The sequence below is a fragment of the Elephas maximus genome, chromosome 22 (genome assembly GCF_024166365.1).
Source record: "Elephas maximus indicus isolate mEleMax1 chromosome 22, mEleMax1 primary haplotype, whole genome shotgun sequence".
In the NCBI taxonomy this organism is placed as follows: domain Eukaryota; kingdom Metazoa; phylum Chordata; class Mammalia; order Proboscidea; family Elephantidae; genus Elephas; species Elephas maximus.
Window position 1 is genome coordinate 8244047 of NC_064840.1, and position 20558 is coordinate 8264604.

The 20558-nt window shown below is 56.3% G+C and overlaps 2 protein-coding genes across 17 annotated transcripts; both read left to right on the plus strand.

Moving 5' to 3' along the window:
• Positions 1-52: 52 nt before the first annotated feature.
• On the plus strand, positions 53-8450 carry LOC126065661 (uncharacterized). Of its 16 annotated transcripts, none has more exons than XR_007514900.1 (4): positions 53-467; positions 1857-7232; positions 7717-7773; positions 7949-8450. XR_007514900.1 is itself a non-coding variant. In XM_049865935.1 (2 exons), exons 1-2 carry the CDS (start codon positions 334-336, stop codon positions 2656-2658), a joined length of 936 nt encoding a protein of 311 aa, XP_049721892.1. In that variant the 5' UTR covers positions 53-333; the 3' UTR covers positions 2659-8450. The 16 variants fall into 16 exon arrangements, 1 of the variants encoding a protein (XP_049721892.1); XR_007514899.1 differs by having other exon boundaries at positions 1857-3973; positions 7181-7232; positions 7643-8450; XR_007514902.1 differs by having other exon boundaries at positions 1857-3973; positions 7181-7232; positions 7717-8450.
• A 356-nt stretch (positions 8451-8806) lies between these two features.
• RHOF (ras homolog family member F, filopodia associated) lies at positions 8807-20522 on the plus strand. Its single transcript, XM_049865829.1, has 5 exons — positions 8807-10400; positions 10648-10735; positions 18267-18376; positions 18449-18583; positions 19549-20522. Exons 1-5 carry the CDS (start codon positions 10269-10271, stop codon positions 19711-19713), a joined length of 630 nt encoding a protein of 209 aa, XP_049721786.1. The 5' UTR covers positions 8807-10268; the 3' UTR covers positions 19714-20522.
• Positions 20523-20558: the final 36 nt, after the last annotated feature.

The window sequence follows — 20558 nt, forward strand, 5'->3', positions numbered from 1 at the left end:
GCGCCGGAGGTGGGCGCGTGTGGACTCGGGGGACAGGGCTGGGTTTCTTTTGGGGGGGAGGGAGTGATTGTGTGTTTGGACGCTGGCAGCCGTGGGGGGAGTAGACGTCGACTCCAGCAGAGTTGCAATCGAGGGATCTGCGCTCCAGCTTCCTCTTCTGCCCCGCGACCCCCTCCCCGCTGGATCCGAGCTGGAGAGGGGAAACCAGGATTTGAACCAAATTAGCATTGGCATTCCTGGGAGGAGGATACAGCCCTCGTCTGGACCCGGGTGATAGAAGCTTCTCTCTCTTATTATTTCTGGAGGCGAGCGCCCCGTAATTGTGCTGAACACATGCTATCCCCCCTTCCTCCTCCAGCCACCGGCGAAGGAGAGAGTCCCCCTTCTTTGCATTTATCTTTTCCTTCCCCTTTCTTTATTAAAGGTCCGGGAGTGGCGGCGGCCAATCAGCGCGCGGCTTCCATTTTGTGAGTTCAACTCCGAGGCTCCCGGGCTTCGCGAGGACGCGTTTGCAGCCCCCTCTGCCTCTGCTCTCGGGCGGCCGGGGTGAAGGAGCCGCCTCGCCGGGGCTTCGTGGTGGTGGATTTCATATTGGGGCTCTTTTCGGGGTTCGTAATTTGGCCGTGGGTAGGTAATTGGCTGGATCAGGGCGGCAGGCCGCGGCGGCCAATCAGCGAGCGGCTTCTATAGGGTTTGAGTTATTAGACGCTGATCTCAAAACATCCTTCATCAGACACCAAGGAGAGGCCAACAGATGAGGGGAGCCATTTTTCTGCAATGGAATTAAATGGCCAAGTGGGTTTTTCCTTTGTTGCAAATGGGGAATGTTTTTCCTTTGACTCTACCATCCCGTTCAGGACGCCTCAGTGTGTTGTTTAACATTTGTCAACAGGCTAAAGGACTCACAGTTGGAAGAATGAAGAAGACTTTTTAAAAAGACCTGGATTTTTCCTTATGACTTGGAATCCATCTTTGTCTTGTATAACTAGGTCATAGCACACCATTAATGTCAGCAGTTAACAATTTTGAATTCCAAAAAACCTGAGTAAATGACATATTTCATTTTTTTTTTCCTCTTTTTCTTGGGTGGGTGGGGGGAGCTTGGAGCTGTCTTAATCTGTATTCTCTTGACTGAACAATAAATTTTTAAATATATGTAGTTTCCTCTATTAAACACTTAAACCTGGCCATCTTATTAACTCCTTCTGCTCTCTTTTTAAAAAGGTAATGTTTTAAATGTCTAGGTTTAGGACTAGCGAAATGGCAGCAACAACAAAAAATACTGTGAGCAGTTGTTACTCTTTCAGTTTTTAAATACCTTTTACATTGTAAGTACCCAATCCATTCTGTCCTTCCGAGTGCAGTTTTCATGTTAATGTTGCTGAGATGTCCTAATTTCTGAACCTTCATCTGCATGTCTGTCTTTGTCTTTTGTCTAATATAAGCCAGTTAAAAATGCTTTTAGACGATTTTGCTTTTCTAAAGCTAAGGTTTTAGCTTTAATCTTTTGAAAATGTTTACAGCACTAAATGCCAGTCAGCTTTCTTCCCAGTAACATGTACACTTTCTTTGAAAATCGATCTATTTGAAGAAAAACACCTCTGTTTTTCTCATCTTAGTGAAGGGGGGGAGGGAGGGAAAGGAAGACCTCTTTGTGTAGAAATAACTAAAGCCGTCACAGGAAACTAGATTAAAACTGGAAAACAAGTCGTAGCTGGTCCGAGCCAAACACCAACGTTAACTCCCGGGGTATTTTCTATGGCGGTTGGGATGGCTGGTGCGTCTTTTGCCTTTTGTTTGATTCTGTATTTTCGCCTTTTGTCTCTTAATGACGATCACACCATTGCTATATGCAGAGCAGTAAACAGTCCTCAACGAAGCCGCCTTTTGCCAACCCAACCCTGGAAAGTTTGCAGAAGTGGAAGGAGCAGACAATGCCATGAGAGTGTAACTTACAAAAAGGTAACAACAACAAAAAAGGCAACACCATTTCCCCCAATTTTCCCAACTAAACAATCAAAAAAAGTCCTCCATATCTATATATTTTTTATAATAACACCTGCAAAACCACCGCCCAGCTTGATCTTCCAGACTCCATGGCACCGGGCTGAGCGGGTAAGTAAATTTAAAAAAAGTGCCTTTTACCCCTTCGAGGAAATCCTTTTTCAGAGCAGGCCACGGTCTGCAAATGTTTGGGAGCTGAGGGGAGAAGGAGATTTCTGGAGCTTTATGTCTGGTAGTCGGGTGGGAGAGGTTTTTCAGACCCCTTTGCCCCTACTGCCCCGGAGGCAAGAAGAGGGTCGCCCCAGCGACCCTCGGGCACCCATGGAACCCCCTGTCCCTGTCCTGCTCGCTCTTCCCAGATCTGAGCCTTGTTGGGGAGAATTTGACGTGCTTTGGAGACCGGGGAACCCAAAAGACGAGGAAACATCCCGGTTCAGACTAGGACCCCTTTTTCTTTTGATTGTAGGGGCCTCGCACTCCGGAGCCGGCTTTTGGGGGCTCCGGGGCGCGCCTGCGCTTCTTGAGCAAAAAAGGACAAAAGGCCGGCGTCCATGTTGGCACCATGACGCAGCATCTCTCCCGCCTGCAGCCGAGCGCTGCTTGTGCTCCCGGCCACGCTCGCTCCTCCCTCCCAAACACGAGTTTTATTTTTAGGTTCCCAACAGAGCCGCGGGCCGGGGCCAGGGCCGGGGCCGGGGTTGGGAGCCGCCTGGGCCGGGTCTGCGGGCTGGCCCGGTCGGCAGGGCTGCGGCGGTTAATGGCGGTCGGCTTTCTCTTCCTTCCTCCCGCCCTCTTTCCCCGCTGGTCGTTGCGAATCCGGCGTAGGAGGCGGTTCCTCGGCCTGGCTGGGGCCTGAACGCCCGCCGGTCACGGCGCCCCGGGCCGGGGGAAGTCGTGGGACCTGTTTTCGGGGCGCTAGGGCCTCGGGGGCGTCGCGCGTGGAGACTCCCGCGCTCTCTCCGTCAGGCTAGGCGGCCAGACGGGCGCCATTTCGCGCGCCGCCTGCGGCCCGGGCGGTGGCTGCCGCTGCGCCAGGCGGGAGGAGGGAGGCGGCGGCGGCCGGGGAGGGAACGGGGCGCGCCGCCCCCAGGACGCCCCGGACCGGCTTGGGGGGTGGCAGGCCGCGTCCCCGGACCCCCGCCCCGGCGCAGGGCCCGCGCGGCACGAGGCCTCGGTCCATGCTGGCCCGCGGGGGCGTATTCTCCTCCCTCACGGGAACCAGCAGCAAAGGGCCAGGGGGCCGGTTGGAGCCTCGCGGCGGTCCCCTGAGTCTTCCAACGCTACCGGACGTTGCGGAAGCTTCTCCCGCGGCCCGGCCTGACCCCAGGTCGCCCCCTGCAGCCCACCGTCCTTGGTGCCTCTGCTCGGGCTCCCAGTCTCCCTGTGATAGCCGAGCCAGTGGGGTGGGTCGGCCCCTTTGTCCCCACTTGGGGCCTAAGACGCCCCGATTTGGCCACTCCAGGCACATCTCTCCAAGTCGGCCCCCTAGGGTGGGGGTAGGGGTGGGAAAGCTGAGCTGGCCTCCCCGGGATTCCCGGGGCTGAGGCCTCTGGGGTAAACCCTCAGATCTCCGGCCCTTCCTGGGGGAGGGGATGCGGACGGGGCGGGCCTTTGGAAATGCAGATAAGTCGCCGCCTGCTGCTTGTCGCCCGGGCTGAACCTTGGTGACTCAGCCCCCCCATCCATTTCAGACTGAGGGCCGCCTTGGCAGCTGGGCGGCGGGGGGTGGGGTGGGGGCGGTATTTGTAAGGTTCTCTTCGGCCCTGGAGACCCTGTCCGACTCGGGTTAGGCCGGTGAGGTCTCAGCTCCACTAGCTGGGGGCGCCCTAACTAGCCCTCCGCTTCCCCCCTCTCCCCAGGCACTTGACTGGAGAAGGGACAGCGTGCCCGGTGTCCCAGAGCGGACAGTCCCTCCTTATTTGGACAGCAGGAGCAGGCTTAGGTTGGCTCTGACAGTCCTCCCACCGAGGTAGGTGTGACCCCTTTACCAGACTGTGAGGGAGATTGGGGGGCTTTAGCCTGGAGCTTCCGGAGGGCGGGAACCCCAAACCTGCCAGGCTGGTTTTGCAGCCCCTCCTCCACACAAAAATATGTGTGACCGTGTGTGAGTTGGGCCGCTGAGCCCATCCATCCAGTCTGTCAGCTTCTGTTGTCAGCAGTGTGGGGCGTGCAGTTCTCTGCCGGATTTAGCAGCACACTAAAGGCTGCGTCTCACAACTGTTTTTCAGTAGTGCGTTTTGTGGTGGTGTTCCTGCTGCTGGAAGCTAGGCAGTGACCTGGCCTGGCCCTCCAGCCAGCATGGGGTTGTGTGGGCTGACAGTGCCAGCATAAGGAGACTCTGAGAGCTGACTAGCTTTCCCTGGGAAAGGTTTTACTGATCCCTTTTCCCCTCTGCTGGTAACTCCTGCAGTTCCCTCCCCATCGCCAAATGGAGCAGGTGTTCATAGTCCTATTTCTAGAATCAGACAAACCTGGGTTTGAGACCCGGTTAGCTATTTGTCAGCTGAGACCTCAGTACAAGCCACATAGTCTCCCAGCCCCACTTTCTCCACCTGCAAGAATGGGAGCAGAGATTCTGAAACCTGAGTGAGCTCCAGAATCACGTGGGGGTCTCTTTAAAACTGCTACACACCCCATCCTGGAATTTCTGGTTCAGTAGGTGGGGCCTCAGAGCTTGCCTTTCTAACAAGTTCCCTGGTGACTGTGATTCTGCTGGTCTGGAGACATATTTGGGGAACCTCTGGGATAGGGTCGCTCTGAGTCGGAATCCACTCGATGGCACTGGGTGGGTTTTTCTGGGTTAACACCTGGGGTGGGTGAGAGGCAGAAGTAACCTGGTGCATTTGGAGTCCTGAGCTCAGTGCTTGGGAGAAGCGATTGGCTTCATAGTTAAGGGAGCTCTCATTCTTATTTTCCTAACACAAGCTGGCCAGTTAGTTTTCCATTTTCTTTGTCTCCAGGAAGCTACACAGCTGGAGACGCTGAGGCCCTTGACTTCTCAGTTGTTCCGTTTCTTCCCCTATTCCATCCCTTGTGATCTCTGGTTTGTGATTACTTTGATGAGCTATTTGGGTCCAGGTGCCCCTGATCATGCCGTTGTCCCTTCCCCCTCTGTGCCCTACCCCTGAAGGCGAGGGCGAGGCTGAGGTTTGGGGGAGCTGCTGGGGCTTGGTGCTTGTCTAAGGGAGGCTCTAAGTCCCCCATCTGTGGGCTTGAATCTCAGCTGTGCCGGTGACCTTGGCAAGTCTTCTTACGTGGAATGATAGCAGTGCGTGCTTTTCTTGGTATCGGGGAGAAGAATTGAGTGCAATGAAGGAGGCCGCCTGTCATCCAGGCAGCACACGAGTTGGTCTCCATTACTGTCGTGATTATTGCTGGGAGTGGCTGCAGGGAGCAGGGCTGCGCCCGGTCGCCAGCTCCTCCCCGACCTCAGGCAGCACGTGGCCGGGCCTGAGGGCAAAGGGGACAACTGGCTTTCCTGGTGCCAAGAGCCAGCGCTGCTTTCCCTGTGGGTTTTGAGTTGGGCCGGGTGTAGTCATCAGCACCCGTCTCCACAGACTGCTCCATGATGGGGTCATGATTTGGGGTTGCCCACCCACTGACCAGAGTAGAAGTGACTCACTAAAGGTTGCAAGGCCACCACTGGCAGAGCCAGGATGGGGTTCCAGGTGTCTTGACTTGGAGCCCAGCGCCTGAGCCCTGGCACCCCCACCCCAGCTGTCTGGGCTATTTTGGGCTTCTTCCCGTGCCAGCTGTCTCCTGGCATCCCCACTCGCAGTCTCACTAAGCTGTCCGGTGGAGCAGTCCGCAGGGTGCCTTGTGCGCCTCTTGAGCTGAGGGTCCCAGGCCGTCCTTTTCTAGAGGGTGAACCCCGCTTCACCTGCACCTGACTTCCTGCCCTCCACCTGGAGTAAGGGGCGAGGGGGAAGGACTCTAAAAAGTCATGAGGGAGTCACGTTTGGGCCTGCTGTTGTGCCATAGCACTACCTGAGGTGGTCGACCTCCCTCCTAATGGAGTCCTGGGGCCCCTGGCTTAGTGCCCACTGGTTTTGGTTGGTTAAAGGGTAGATCTCAATCTTCTCCTCCCAGCTGCTTCCCTGAGAGCTCCGGCCCGTTCCTTCACTCCAGTCCTCTAACCAATTAGGGAGCAATTAGGTGCTAAACTGTGGTCGAGGTGTGAGTTCTGGGAAGCCAGGATCAGCTGGAAGGATCTTAGCTCCTCCCCACTTTCCCTCTCTCTCTCATTTCTCTTTCTCCTCTCTTTGTCCCTTGGATCTCTTCCTAGGGAGCGCCGGGTGGGCCTTCTCTCTGTCCTGCTGGCTGTTGTTCCTCCTGGCCCTGAGTGGTGGGACTGCTCCTGGCACTGGGCCCAATGGGGCCTGCCTCAGAAAGGGTCACACTAGCAGAAGGTGGCGGGAGGCAGCTGGACCTGCCTTCCTACTAAGCCTCCAGGCTTCCCGCCCCTTCTGGCCCAGCCACCAGGGCCACCAAGTGTCCCAACATGGAATGTGGCCCTTTGGACCCTCTGGGTGGAGACAGCAGCCTCTGTTCCGACCCTGGAGTGGCGTCCACTGCCATCTTGGGGCCACCTGGGTCCAGTGCTGTCTCTGACTGGCTGGTGGCCATGGGGCAGTCCCTGCCTCCGTCTGAGCATGATTTCCTGTGAATGAGGAGTTAGGAGAAGGGTAGACAACAGCCATTTGAGTCTGGCTTTGTGAGGGGAGTGGTTTTGGACCGAAGGGTGGCCGAGGCCTGCCATGCCCACAGGTGTGGGGTAGCCAGACAGCTGGTAGCCACTTCCTGTCCATGGGGCCTGAGAGTTGCTTCAGGTGCTCAGGCTCAGTTTCTTCTGTCTGTCGTGGGGTAGGTGACATGGTAACTCTTAGGGTCTTCTGAGGCACCCAGGAAGTGGAAGGCAAAAGTGTTGTCATTACTGTTCCCATCCTAGCCTGGCTGGACCTTGCTCTAACTAGGTGGGAATAGACTGGCCCCTTTCATGTCTCCCTGCTGGCCTCGCCACAGCGCAGGCTGCTCCCAGCCCTGTAGGCCTCTGAGTGAACACAGTGAGTTCATCCCATAATCACCACCTGGGCAGCCCTCTAGACTTCTGTGTCCCAACAGCTCTTGTGATAAAACTGGGTTAAAAAATCTTCCTTGCCCTCCTAAACCTCTCCAGGAATTCTTGGTGAACAGGTGGAGAATGCCCCAGATCTTTGGGATGCTTGCAGGTAAGGGAGCAGGGCCCAGACGGGAAGCACAGCTCCCAGCTGGCCTGGCTGGCCCAACCTCCTCTGAGGAAGCTGGGAGCAGCTGGCTTGGCTTCTGGGTATTTTTAGCTGTAGATCCAATGCCACTACCACCCGGCATCAGAGCTGTGTCCAAATCAAACTTGCTCCAGGGAACTGAGGGTGGTATTCTGCCAGCCTCCTGCCTGGGCAGGGGCCGGTGTCAGCTGTATTGCTTGGGCCCATGCAGCACTGGGAAGACTGTTTTCTCATTTCCTCCCCTCAGTTTTCTTCATGTCTTTGTTTTGTCCTCAGTAGGGATCATAGCCCCATTTCACAGGTGGGGAAAGTAGAGGCCAGGGTCTCATGGTTTTGAGGAAATCAGAAGCCCTCTCATGGGCTGGTGTGGTTAGTCTGCTTTCAGATGACAGTTTGCTTAGAGTGGGGTGACCCTTACTCTTCCACTCCCCCCCACCCCGAGTTCCAGGGACCCCAGTGAAGCCCATCCTCTTGGAGGGTCAAACCTGAAGTAGCCAGAGGGGAGGTAAGTGGTGGTCGGCTCACCCCAAGCTCTCCATCTGTTCTGTCCCTGAGTGACTCACTCCACCCTGGCTTGGCCTCCAAGGTCTCCTAAAGCCTTGTGGTCAGTCGCCAAGTCCCAGGGACCTTACTTCTGACATGTCCCTGGATTTGGACCCCTCCTCTCCTGCCAACCTCAGGCTGCCGCTGTGGAAAGATGGCCCAGCCCCATCCCTGCCTCGCTGGCCTGGCCTGGGCCAGTGACAGCTCCTCCTTGGCTACTGGAGAGGAGCTTAAGAGGGCCTGGCCCTACCAGGCTCTTCTCCTACTCCTCCAGCTGAGCGGCCAACAACCTCCCTTCAGGGAGCATGGTAGGAGAGCCCGTCCATGAGCTAACCCCACTTACCTTGGCCTCCCTCCTCACTCCCCAGGCTCTATGCAACCTACCCAATGGGGTTTTTCAGACTCCATGCATTGGCCCAGGCTGTGTATCCATTCTGCTCTCACCTGCCTGCCCTCCCCAACACTGCCCAGCTTAGTTCTGTGCTACCCATCTCTCAGCTTCCCCTGAGCCCCACGTGGGTTCTGGTCTCTAAATGTTCAGGTCTCCCAAATGCATTGGATTGCTTCCCCCGAGACTGTGAGCTCCTCATGGGCAGGAACACCATTGCCTCTCAATAAAAATGTGTTGCAAAAAAGGAACAGATGAGTTGCTATGAATTTGTCAAAGGGGTGTTTGACACAGCAGGTTCTCCTCTGGCCAGGTGAGCCCAGAGGACAGAAGAGGGCTTCCATCTCACAGCCTGGGTCTGGTTCTCATCCCCTTCCCAGCTAAGGCTGTTGTCTTCTGGGGCTTCCACGGGCGGTCGCGGCTGCCCTCTGGTGGTCAGGCCCTGCCTTGCATCCACTGAAAACCTTGACCCTGCATGTGTGGCACTGCCAGGGTGGCAGTTTCTTTCACGAAGTGAAATTAACCCGATCTTTGCTAAGAATTTCAAAATTGAGAGTCTTCTGGGTGGGGTGGGGTGGGCGGGGGCAAGAAGATTCTGAATCCTGCCAGCTAGCCCTTCCCCTCCGAGGAAACAAGTCATTTATCCCAGCCGTGCTATTGGCAGGTTTTGTTAGAAATGGGCTCTACTAGCCCAGCTGGGGAAACCCTCGTGGCGCAAAAGGTCAGCAGTTCGAATCCGCCAGGCACTCCTTGGAAATACTATGGGGCAGTTCTACTCTGCCCTATAGGGTCGCTATGAGTTGGAAGCGACTGGACGGCAGCGGGTTTGGTTTTGTTTTCGTTTAGCCCAGCTGGGAGGACCAGACCTTTAGCTATGCCCAGTGCCTGTTTGCCACGGGGCGGCTCCAGGGGCCCCTCACCAGCCCTGACCGCTGACATGGATTGTTGGACAGTAATCCCAGGTGGCAGGGAGGGAAGCGGTGGTAGTACCTGCACGTAGTTAAGTGGTCAGTGCTACTGTTTTGGTCAGGAGACGGGAGAATACCTGGGGTGAAGGCCACGTGGCTGCCGGTGGAGAACACTTTACATTTCCTAGTGGGGGTGGGGGTTATCAGTCTCTGCGAAGTGCACGGAGGCGGGGCCCAGTTGACCTCAACTAGATCCATCCGGCCAGCTCCCGACGGTGTCGGTTCGGTTCACCATGCTTATGACCCCTGCGGGAAGAGGCGCCAGCCTGGGTGCTTTGGGGCCAACCCGGGAAACGGCGTGTTCGCGACCGCTCACCTGCTCCCTGAGCGGCCCCGCGCCAAGGCGAGCTCCCGGCAGAGGGCGCCAGTCGTCCACTCTGCAGCCCCAGGGAGTGTGGGCGGGGGGCAGGTAAGTGAAACCCCAATTCCGTATTCTCCACCCGCCAACCCGGCACACGCACAGGAGCCCCGAGGGCCAGACCAGGTGAGCAGACAAGACCCCCGTGCCAGCATCCTTCCTGACACCACCACTGCCATCAGGGGGAAACTAAGGCCAGAGGCAAGCTGGCACCAGACCACATTGTAGGGCGGGGCAAAGCCGGGGGTAAGGAGCAGAGGCTTTTCCCTGAGCTCCAGACCCCGGCGCTGTGGACTCCGCAACTGGAAGCACAGCCCACCAATCAAGGAGTCCCTGTCCAATGGGGGGCGGCCCAGCCGGCCAATCAGAGTCCCTGCCGGAGGAGAAGCCTGCCAATCAGAGGCGCCCGGCGTGCAGCCGCGGAAACAGTCGGGTCTTGCCTGCGGGGGGCGCGCCGTGACGCTTCGGGGAGGGCGTGGGAGCTCCGCTTGCGGCGAAAGGGGACTTCGTTTTTCATTTACCTCAGTTTCCCTGGGGCTGAGAGCTGAACGCTCCGGGCCAGGAACCTAGCAGGAAGGAAACTGAGGCTGGGGGGTGGACCCGGGTGTCTGCCTGGCGGAGGCGGTGCCGGTTACGGGGGCGGGGCTTCCAGAGCCCCGCCCCAAGCCAGGCCCCGCCCCCAGCTGCTCCTGGGCAGCCCCAGCGCTGGGAGCCAGCGCCGTCAGTGCTGTCAGCGCCGGGCTATGGACGCCCCCGGGACCCGGGCCTCCACCGCCGCCCCGGGCAGGAAGGAGCTGAAGATCGTGATCGTGGGTGACGGTGGCTGCGGCAAGACCTCGCTGCTCATGGTGTACAGCCAGGGCTCCTTCCCCGAGGTGAGGCCCGCGGTGGGCTGGAGGAAGGTGGGCTCGGGGCCGCTTAGGCCCACTGGGGGCGAGGGGCACCCCTCAGCCCCTGCCCGCTCCCGGAGCCGGAACGCCAGGGTCCCCGGCGTCCTGAGCGCGGAAAGATGGCCTCCACCCTCTCCAGCGCGGCCCCTCGGGAATTCCAGAGCCTAGTGGGGTGAGGGTGGTAAGGGTGCGCCCGGACCCTGGAAGACCAGCCCGACCCCTTCTCCCACAGCACTACGCCCCATCCGTGTTCGAGAAGTACACGGCCAGCGTGACCGTGGGCAGCAAGGAGGTGACCCTGAACCTCTACGACACGGCCGGTGAGTGCGTGTGTGCGCCGAGGGTCCCTGGGGGGTCCCACCGAAGGGTTTTTCCCGCCGGGGCATGCCCACCCCCCAGCCTCTGCGGGGCCCTGAGGTCTCCCTGCCGCTCTCGGGGCCTTATTCGCCGCATCTGTAAAAGGGGATGTTTGGATGTGTAGAGAGCCCACAGCTCCCTCCGGTGCTTCTGAGAACTCGTGGGGGACGCTTCTGCTCCACATGGCTTCGGGATTTCATATGTAACATCGTGTGGTGTTTTAAGGTTCTTTGGGATCTAGATTCTAAGATTCAGTGGATTGCATATCTAGGTCCTGTGGCTCTAGGGTGCGGTAAGTACAGACCAGAGCCTGTCCTTAGGCTTCAGGATCCCATGGACATTAACACCCCGGCTTCTGAGATTCGGTGGGCTATGGTGGGTGATTCTGGTTTCTTTGCTCCAGTTTTGAGCCTGTAGTCCTAGAATTTGTGGCTACAGTTCTGTGCTTTCCTGGGAAGAAACCAGGAAATGTTAGAAAATGAACAACCGAGGAGGGATGGCATTCTGGGGAATGCAGGTCAGAAATAAGATTCAGCCTGCTGCCTGTAACGCATGCAGATTTATGCTGATTGCAACGGTTGGTGTTGGAGACCAGCACGTTCAATAGGAGGACTTGGGTAACACAGCCAGCCCTTGGGGTGCCTCCCGCCGGCCCTGGCTCCCCCCTAGGCTGAATCTACATCGGGAAGCAAAGGTCAAGATTTCCCAGGTGGGGCTCATTCAGTCTTTGTGACTCAGTGTTTAGTGAGTGACCTGCGTGGAAACCACATCATGGTGTGTCCCCGCCCCTGCCGGCCAAACCCTGTACGTGTGAGGTGAGGTCTCCGGCTACCTTGGGTTGAGCCAAAATCCAGAGCAGCCGCCTCCCAGGCAGATCATTACCTCCCTCGCTGTATCCTGGGAGGATCGGAAAAAGGGCTGCCTCGGCCCCCAGGCCTTTTCTCCTTCCTGGACTTTGGCTTCTTTACTTTATGGTTCCCTATACCTTGATCTCTGAGGACCACCTGTGGTTGGCTGAGAGGCCTGCAGGGCCTCCCGCAGCACAGAACCAGGCCCCCAGACAGGGTTGGGCAGGGAAAGCAGGAGGTACAGGGAAAGTCCCGAGGGCGTGGCTGGGTGCACTAAAAGTGCTTGGGACACTTTTCATCTCATATGGCTCCTGCCTGGGACTGAGCAGTTCACTAACCCCGCTTTGTGGGTTAGTGCTGATGGGTCAGAGTTGGGGCCCTGGGTGGGTCAGAGGGGAGATTTCTCTGCCCTTGGATCGTGGTGGTTTAAGGGTCAAGGTTGCTTTTCCCATCAGAATGAGAGCAGGAACCACTCCTGGCCTTTCTGGCCTCACCCAGAGAGTGATGCTCAGAAAACATATCAGTGTAGACTGGCGTGTGACGTTTCCGGAAAGCTTGTACTCGGTATAAGGAAGACTTGGTGGTCAGAGCTGCTGCAGGAGGGAGGGAAGGAGCTCCCTGTCACCAGATCTTTCATGTGAGTGTGACCACCTGGGCAGTGACGCTCCCTTCCACAACATCCTGCTGGGGTTTAGCCACGCGCTATTGAGACAGGCAGACCCAGACAGACTGGAGCTTCAATGCCACTGCAGCTGACTGGGTACCTGGGGACGTCTGGGCCTCAGCTTCCTCACCTGTAATCAAGGCGAAAACAGTCTTGAAGATTAAATCAGATTAAGATGATGTGGGGCACTTAGCAAGGGGCTGGCTGAAAGGAAAACCAAAACCAAACCTGTTGCCATCGAGTCAGTTCTGACTCCTGGTGAGCCCAACTGTTACAGAGTAGAACTGTTCCATAGGGTTTTCTTGGCTGTGATCTTTATGGAAGCAGATCACCAGGCCTTCCTTCAAGGGCGCTGCTGGGTGGGTTAGAAGCACGAACCTTTCAGGTAGTAGTCCAATGCATTTGAGCCCGTTCTCTCGAGTCTGTGGCCTGCAGAGCTCTGTGCTGGCCCGCAGCCCCTGCTACTGGGGGACACCTGTTTCCCCACTAAAATGAGACTCTTCCCAGCAGCAGAAGAGCAGTGCTGGGGTTTGAGCCCCTCACGGAGTTCTGGACAGAGTAGGCGGGCCTCACAGCCAGCACGACAGACCCAGACCAGCTCCTGAGGGGGAAGAAATATGGCTGCCCCCTCAAGGTGCCCTGCTGTGACTGGGTGAGGAAATTCCCTGGTCAGTGAGCAACAAGTAGAACAGACTGGGTCATTCCTTCCATTCTTTCAGGGCCCAGCCCAGCCCTGCCCCAAAGGGAGCCTCCTGATGTGATTGTTGAATGAATGGATCATCAAGCTGAATGTGGGAGGCACCACTGGGGAGGGCCCTGTGTGATGCAGGTGATAGCAATGATCTCTACCTTTAGAGTGGATGGATATGGGGAGAACATGGCAGATGACCAGATAGAGAAAGAGAGGGGCTGAGGGGCTAAGGGGCTGAGGGGAGTGGCCGAGCTAGAGATGATGTTAGAAGAGTTTCTTGTAGAAGGTTCTAGAACCTGCTGGGCTGGCCCCAGAAAGGACAACTTACCCAGCAGTGATGAGAGCTGTGGGACAGGGGTGGCCCCTGGGAGACCGAATTTGTCCACACACAGGACCCAGTGATTGCCCTGGGCGAGTGGGAGGCAGTCTGGCCACTTCTCTCCGTCCTGAGGAAGCAGTTACAGTGGTGGGAGGGGGCGGAGGGGCAGACGGAGCTCTCCGTGCTCAAAGGTAAGGGGGGCGGGGGCTGTGAACACGCCTTGCCCTCCCCCATGGAGCCCTGACACCCTCAGAGGCAGGAAGTTGTGGTGAAGCCTGAAGTTTCCCCGGCAGAGGGGAGGCAGAGGAAGGGAGGGGTGTGAAGACACTAGCTAGAGATGGAATTCACCTGGGCCTTGGGGTTGGGTCTAGGCTTGGGGTCACAGGATGGGCTGCCCTAGGGAGGTGCAGAGCTTGGTCTTCTTCCAACCTGAGGGAAACAAGAGGAAGGGGGGCAGAGAGTTGCTGAGGAGTTGGGGACAAGAGGGGTATCATGAGCCATAGCAGCCAGGAGCCCTGGAGGCTTAGGGGAGCCGCATGTGCGGGTCAGTCAGAATATGGGCTTAGCTCAAGGCTGGGGCTGCTGCAGCCCCAGCTAGTCCTCCTTCTGGGGAGGAAACACAGATGGGTGGGACTTCGCAGAACTAGTAAGAGTTTCTCTGGCAGCTTCCCTTTCTCACTCTACCCGAACCCTCCCTTGACCAACGCCCAGTCTAGCCTCAGTGTGCCTCCCAGATTTGGGGACTACTGTGGCCTGAGGACACTCCTTCTGTCCTCAAGCCAGCTCTGGCCCTCAGAGACCCTGGGCCCCCAAAAAGATGGCCATTGCAGTAAAGCTCCATTCCGCAAAGGAAATACCCTTGCGTGAGGAGAGACCACACTTCTACCCCGCCCCGCAGTATCGCCAACCTTAGGAAGATGGGCGGCTTTGAGAGAACCGTGGCCCAGAGACTTCTCCACGTGAGGAATAAATGCCTCCTGTCTTAGTTATCTCATGCCCCTATACCAGAAACACCACAAGTGCATGGCTTTAACAAACAGATTTATTTTCTCACTGCTTAGGAGGCTAGAAGTCAGAATTCAGGGCACTGCCTCCAGGGGAATGCTTTCCCTCTCTGTTGGCTCTGGAGGAGCGTCCTTGTCTCTTTCAGCTTCTGCTCCTGGGCGATCTTCGTGTGGCTTGGCATCTCTTTTCGCCCATCTCTACTTGCTTGTTTAATCTTTTTTCTATCTCAGAAGAAATTAACTTAAGATAAATTCTGCCTCATTAACACAACAAAGACAGCCCATTCCCAAATGGCATTATAACCACAAGCATAGAGGTTAGGATTTATAGAACATATTTTGCGGGGGAGGGGGGCATAATTCAGTCCACAATGCCTCCTTTGTGTACAACTCAGACTGTTTGGATGTCCTGAGCTCACATGAGAGGACAGGGTGAAGCCCCAGTGTGACTAGGCCGGTGGCTTGGCCCCCTTAAGCCTTGGCACTGTTATGGTTAAACTGGGGGAGGGTTGTAATGGTGTGCTTGTGGGTAGTGGACTCCTAAAGCTTGTGGGTCCAAAGATCCCGGGGTTAGCGCCCCCCCACCGAAGCCCACCCGCCTCAGGAAGTTTGTTTCAATAGTAGCCACAGTAGCAATCCCTCTGCTTTTGTCCAGCATCTCCCAGCCTACCACGTCCTTTCCCTTCTAATATCTGGGGCAGGGTTATCACCCCCTTTTGAAGATAAGGAGACTGAGGCCCTGCGAGGGAAGGTGCATCTGAGTGGCTCTCCTGAGTGACGGGGAGGGTGGAAGTATATGGTCCGTGGCCTGGTTCCTGCGTGGTGGCCCACACTGAACCTTGGGGAAAGCTGAGCCAGACAGGAGTCAAGCCAGGAACCATCCCAGAGGAGGTGGGATCTGGGCTGGCTGCCCACACCCTCCCAGAGTCCCTCTCTTTCTAGGTGTTAGGTTGGCAGCCATTTTTCCTCATCTGGTTAGGGCTGGGGCTTGTAGGGTGAGAATAGCTGCCTACCCTCTGGGGGCAGGCTAGGAGAATTGTTGCTGTTGGATGCCATTAAGGCAATTTTCAACTCATAGCGACCGCATGTGACAGAGTAGAACTGCCCCATAGGATTTCCTAGGCTGTAATCTAGCAGATTGCCAGGTCTTTTCTCCCAGGGAGCCTGCTGGGTGGGTTCAAACTACCAACCTTACAGCAGCCAAGCACTTAACCATCATGTCACCAGGGCATTCCGAGTCCTGCCAGTAGTCCTCTGTCATTACAAAGCTTCCCTTTAGCTATGTGACCTTGGGCAGCTCACTTCACCTCTCTCTGCCTGAGTTTCTGCATCTGTAAAGTGGAGCCAACTTTGTAGGGTCATTGTGAGGCGTGATGAGTTAAGGCAGGTCAAAACCAAACCCGTTGCCATCTAGTCGGTTCCGACTCACAGCGACCCTATAGGACAGAGTAGAACTGCCCCATACGGTTTCCAAGAAGCGCCTAGTGGATTCGAAACCACCAACCTTTGGTTAGCAGCCGCAGCGCTTAACCACTACACCACCAGGGTTTCCTAAGGCAGGTAAAGAGCTTCAGACAGGCCTTGGCATACGATGAGCAAGCGTTCACAGGCTCACCGGCTTCATGCATCCCTGTTTCATAGGTGAGGAAACGGGGGCCCAGAGCTTAGTTCCTAGTTGGCAAGGCTGGGTTTCCTGGAAGAACTGTCACTTGTGGAGTGGCCGCACAGGCAGCTGACCTTGGCACTGGGGATCGAGTTGGCACTGCAGCTGTGGCCTTGGCCCCTCGGCGTCTGCTGTCTTGGGCTCTCAAGGCAAAGAACTCACCGACCTGGAACTTTCCCTGCTTACCTGCCAGAGTGGCTGCTTGGATTTAACACAGGTCATGCGAGTGCAGTGCCCTTGTAAATGCTAAAGGGCTATGGGAGTCCTCACAGCAGAGGAAACGGATGGGATTGTTCCATGGTGTTCACCTACTCTTTGGCTTGTTCATTCATTCCAGACGCCTGTGTTTCGGGCACAGCGCTAGACCCCAGGGATGCCACAGTGAACAGTACAGACGTGGCCCCCATCTGCAGGGGGCTGATGTGCTGGGGGGGCAGACAAATAGGAAAATAGCATGACGTCAGGGAGTCGTGCGTGCTGTGAAGAAAAATAAAACCACAACCGGGGGTGGGCGGCGGAATACGAATGAGGCTGTTGTTCCAACAGGAGGTCTCTCGGAGGAGGTGACATTTCTGTAGAGACCTGAAGGGGCAAGTGAGCTATGCTGCTACATGGGGGAGAGTGTTCTAGAAGAGGGAACTACAGGGGCAAAGGCCTCACCCTAGGTGTTCTGAACACACTGTTTCGACTTCCTCCTTCAACTCCCAGCAGCCTAACCCCTGCCTTCACCAACCCTCTGATGTCTCTTGCACTAATGTCCTTGTGGGCTGTCATGGCAGACCCAGGGGCACATATCAGCCTTTATCCGTGCTGCCTTTGACAAGAGTTCAGCAATTTCAAATCAAAAGCCAGCATGTCTTTACAGGATACCTACTGGGTACCAGGATTTAGTTTTAAGGACATGGCCCCTGCCCTCATGGTGTTTACCATCCACGGGGGAGTCAGACAGTAGACAATATGTAAGCTTTGGGTGGAGAGGCCACTTCTCCTGAGACCTGCGGCAGGGAGGGAGTGGAGGGCAGACTGGCGCCACCCGGTGGTGGAGTGGTTAAGAGTTCCGCTGCTAACCAAAAGGTCCACAGTTCGAATCTACCAGCTGCCCCTTGGAAACCCTATGCTTAAACAGTTCTACTCTGCCTTGTAGAGTCACTATAAATCAGAATCAGCTCGCTGGCAAAAAGTTTTTTTTTTTTTTTTTTAATTGGGGAAATGGCAAAATCAAAATACTGAATCAGAGTCTGGTGTCAGCATTGATGGCTGAGTGCGATACTTTACTATGGTAGGGTAAGAATCCCTCATGGTGGAGTCAACTCCGACTCATGGCGAAGCCGTGTGCATCAGAGCAGAACTGTGCTCCACAGGGTTTCCAATGGCTGATTTCTTGGAAGTAGATCACCAGCCCTTTCTTCCGAGGCACCTCTGGGTAGGTGTTAGCAGCTGAGCACACTGACTGTTTGCACCACCCAGGACATGGTAGGGGAAGAGAATGCCCTTGTTCTTAGGAAACATGTGCTGAACCATTAAGGGGCGTCTGCGGTGGTTCAGAGAAACAAAGCGTTTATACAGTGATAAGGTAAGTGGGGCAGAAGGTGAACACTTAGCGAATCTGAGGCAGAGGGTTCTTAGTGCTCTGTTTGCAGTTTTTCTGGACGTTTGAAATTGTCAGTATAAAAAGTTTAAACCAAACCTTTTAAAAACTTGTTCTTGGTTCCAGCCCAGCCTCCAGGTTCTGATCCAGCAGGTGCTGGGGAGGGGCCTCAGGATTCTTAAACCCTCCCCAGGTGGCTCCGACTGCAGCAAGGGTGACAGCCAGTGTGCAGGGGAACCTGGGCTGGGAGGTGGCTCCTTGCTCTTTCCAGCAATCTGTGCCCCGCCCTGGGTGTTCACAGAAATGGACGGGGGAGCTCAGCTGACAGCTCACTTTATCCCAGGGAAGCCAGAGCCAAGGTATGCTGGGCACGGCTGTTAACTGTAGCGACCTGGGCCGCCCCAGCCCCGTGGCTCCGAATCTGGAGGGGGACTGAGCCCGGGCAGTCTGGCCCCAAGTCTGCACCTTCAAGCTGAGCATCCAGGCAGGGAGCATCCTTACGGTCATGACGGCTAGCAGTTTTCCCAGCACATTCTTCCCCTGTAATCAGGCCCAGCTCGCTGAGCACCAATTCTGTGGGTTTCTTTTGAGGAATCTTTGTCACCACCCAGTACCATAGGCTGTCACCCCTGCTTTATAGTGAGGAAACTAAGTCGCCTGCCCATCTGAGCATGGACGGGGGTGTTCCCCTGACCCCCATCTTTGCTCTGGTTCCAGGACAGGACGACTATGACCGGCTGCGGCCCTTGTCCTACCAGAACACCCACCTCGTGCTCATCTGCTATGACGTCATGAACCCCACCAGCTACGACAACGTCCTCATCAAGGTGAGGCCTGCCTCCTAGGCTGGATGCTAATAGCAGCCCCCCAGCCCTGATGCCCCACCTTCTCCCCCACAGTGGTTCCCCGAGGTCACGCATTTCTGCCGAGGGACCCCCACGGTGCTCATTGGCTGCAAGACGGACCTGAGGAAGGACAAGGAGCAGCTGCGGAAACTTCGGGCCGCCCAGCTGGAGCCCATCACCTACATGCAGGTGGGCCGTGACCTGGCAACCCCTCCCCCCACCACCACCCCACCAGCAGGAGCCAAGGCAGCAGCACAGCCATGGTCAAAAGGCTCCCCAGTCTTCTGCCTCTGCCACTGGGATGCCTTAGTGGCCTTGGGGGGAGCTGAGGCAAGCAGGATTCTAATAATTTAAAATTATTAATAATGTTGATAGCCTTCTGGTCTGAGCACTTTACATGGCTTCCTTCATTTAATCCTTATAACTCTAAGGCAGGTACTGTTAGCAGCCCCCATTGTGCAAGGGAGAAGTGGAGGCCCAGAAAGGGTCAATAGCTTGTCCAGGGTCATGCAGCTCTTCAGTGGAGCCAGGATGTGGCCCCAGGCTCTCAGACCCTGAGCCTGTACTCTAACCACCACCCCGTCCTGTCTACCGGGGGACTAGAGGGACAGGCCCTGCTCCAAAAGTAGGCTCCTCTACCCACGAGTCACAGTCAAGGCAAATCCAAACCCTGCGGCTTTTTGGGCGAGGCGTGGAGAACAAACAAGGATATTTCCCTTAAATATATCTGTATATAAAAGAAAATTAATAAAGACATCTCAATAAAAGCAAGCATTAATAAAGATAAGTTCATTTATAAAATAAAGTCCTCCTTTTACTCTAAGAGGAAGTTCAGGTGCCTGAACCATATTTACAGAAAAGAGGGAGGACCTAGGAAGCCCTGTTTGAGGTCTTCGCACTTCTCAGAATTCAGCCTGAAGCTGGAGAGGGGCAGGCGGAGGCCGGGATGAACTTCTCCCAGCAGCCCCAACCCCTGGGGGACGTCATACAGGCCCTCCCTTTCCATCCTGACACTCGGGAGGCCGGCCTAGGGATGGAGAACAGAGGGGGCCCTTAACTGAGCCCCCAAAGCTAGCCCTCGACCAGAGGGTGTGAGCAGGCCTCCAGGGACCCCATACTCTGGCCCTGTCTAATGCTGGCACCTCCTCGCCTAGGGCCAGAGCGCCTGCGAGCAGATCCAGGCTGCACTCTACCTGGAGTGTTCCGCCAAGTTCCGGGAGAACGTGGAGGACGTCTTCCGAGAGGCTGCCAAGGTTGCCCTGAGCGCTCTGAAGAAAGCCCAGCGGCAGAAACAACGCCGGCCCTGCCTGCTGCTGTGACCCTTTGGGCCCTGGACACTGGGCTGCAGGGCCCCTGCCAGGACAGGCAGCCCTCAAGACAGAACTGACAGGGCCCAGGACCTTTGCTTCCCACTCGCAACTCTCACAGGGCACTCGGAGTTGGGCATCTCCAGCATCTGTGTCTGGGGCCTGTGGCAGGACTCTTGGATCATTCTGGGACTTTCTCGTTTCCCAGCTGGGGCTTCTGACCACGAACTCGCCTCCAGGCTCACACTTGAGCGGTGGCCCCATGGTGAATGAGGGTGTTGGGTTCACATCCTCTGTCCTGGAAACCACACTTTCTGCAGGGTCTGGGCCACACATTTGTCCCCAGGACTCAAGAGTGTCCTCATCTTGGCTTCCACCAGCCATGCTGTGCCCCTCTCTGCACACCCAGTTTATGCTTGAAATTAAAACTGTCTGGTACACGGGCAAATGTGGACTTGGCAGGGTTCCCATGGGCTCCAGGCTGCCTGCTCCCTGGCCTCCTGAGATAGGCACGGCTGTTTACACTCTGCTTCTTCCTTCCTTTCCCCAGGAACTTGGGGGGCCATGACAGGGCCAGGGCCCAGGGCCTATCAGGAGAACACAAGCCATAGCCCCGGATGTGGGGCCACCACCACCCACCACCCTGCCCCTCCTCCTGGCCCACACAGCAGACTTAGCCTTGACCTTCAGCTTGGCCACCATCATTTCAGAGTTGGGCACACAGGCCCAAGGAGGAGAGGAAATCATCTTTCAAAAGGCCAAAAGTATACCCCTCGAGCCCCAATCTCACCCCTGCTCCAGGAGTCCTAACCCCCAACCCCACTGTCAGAAAATCAAGGTGAAACGCACCATCCATC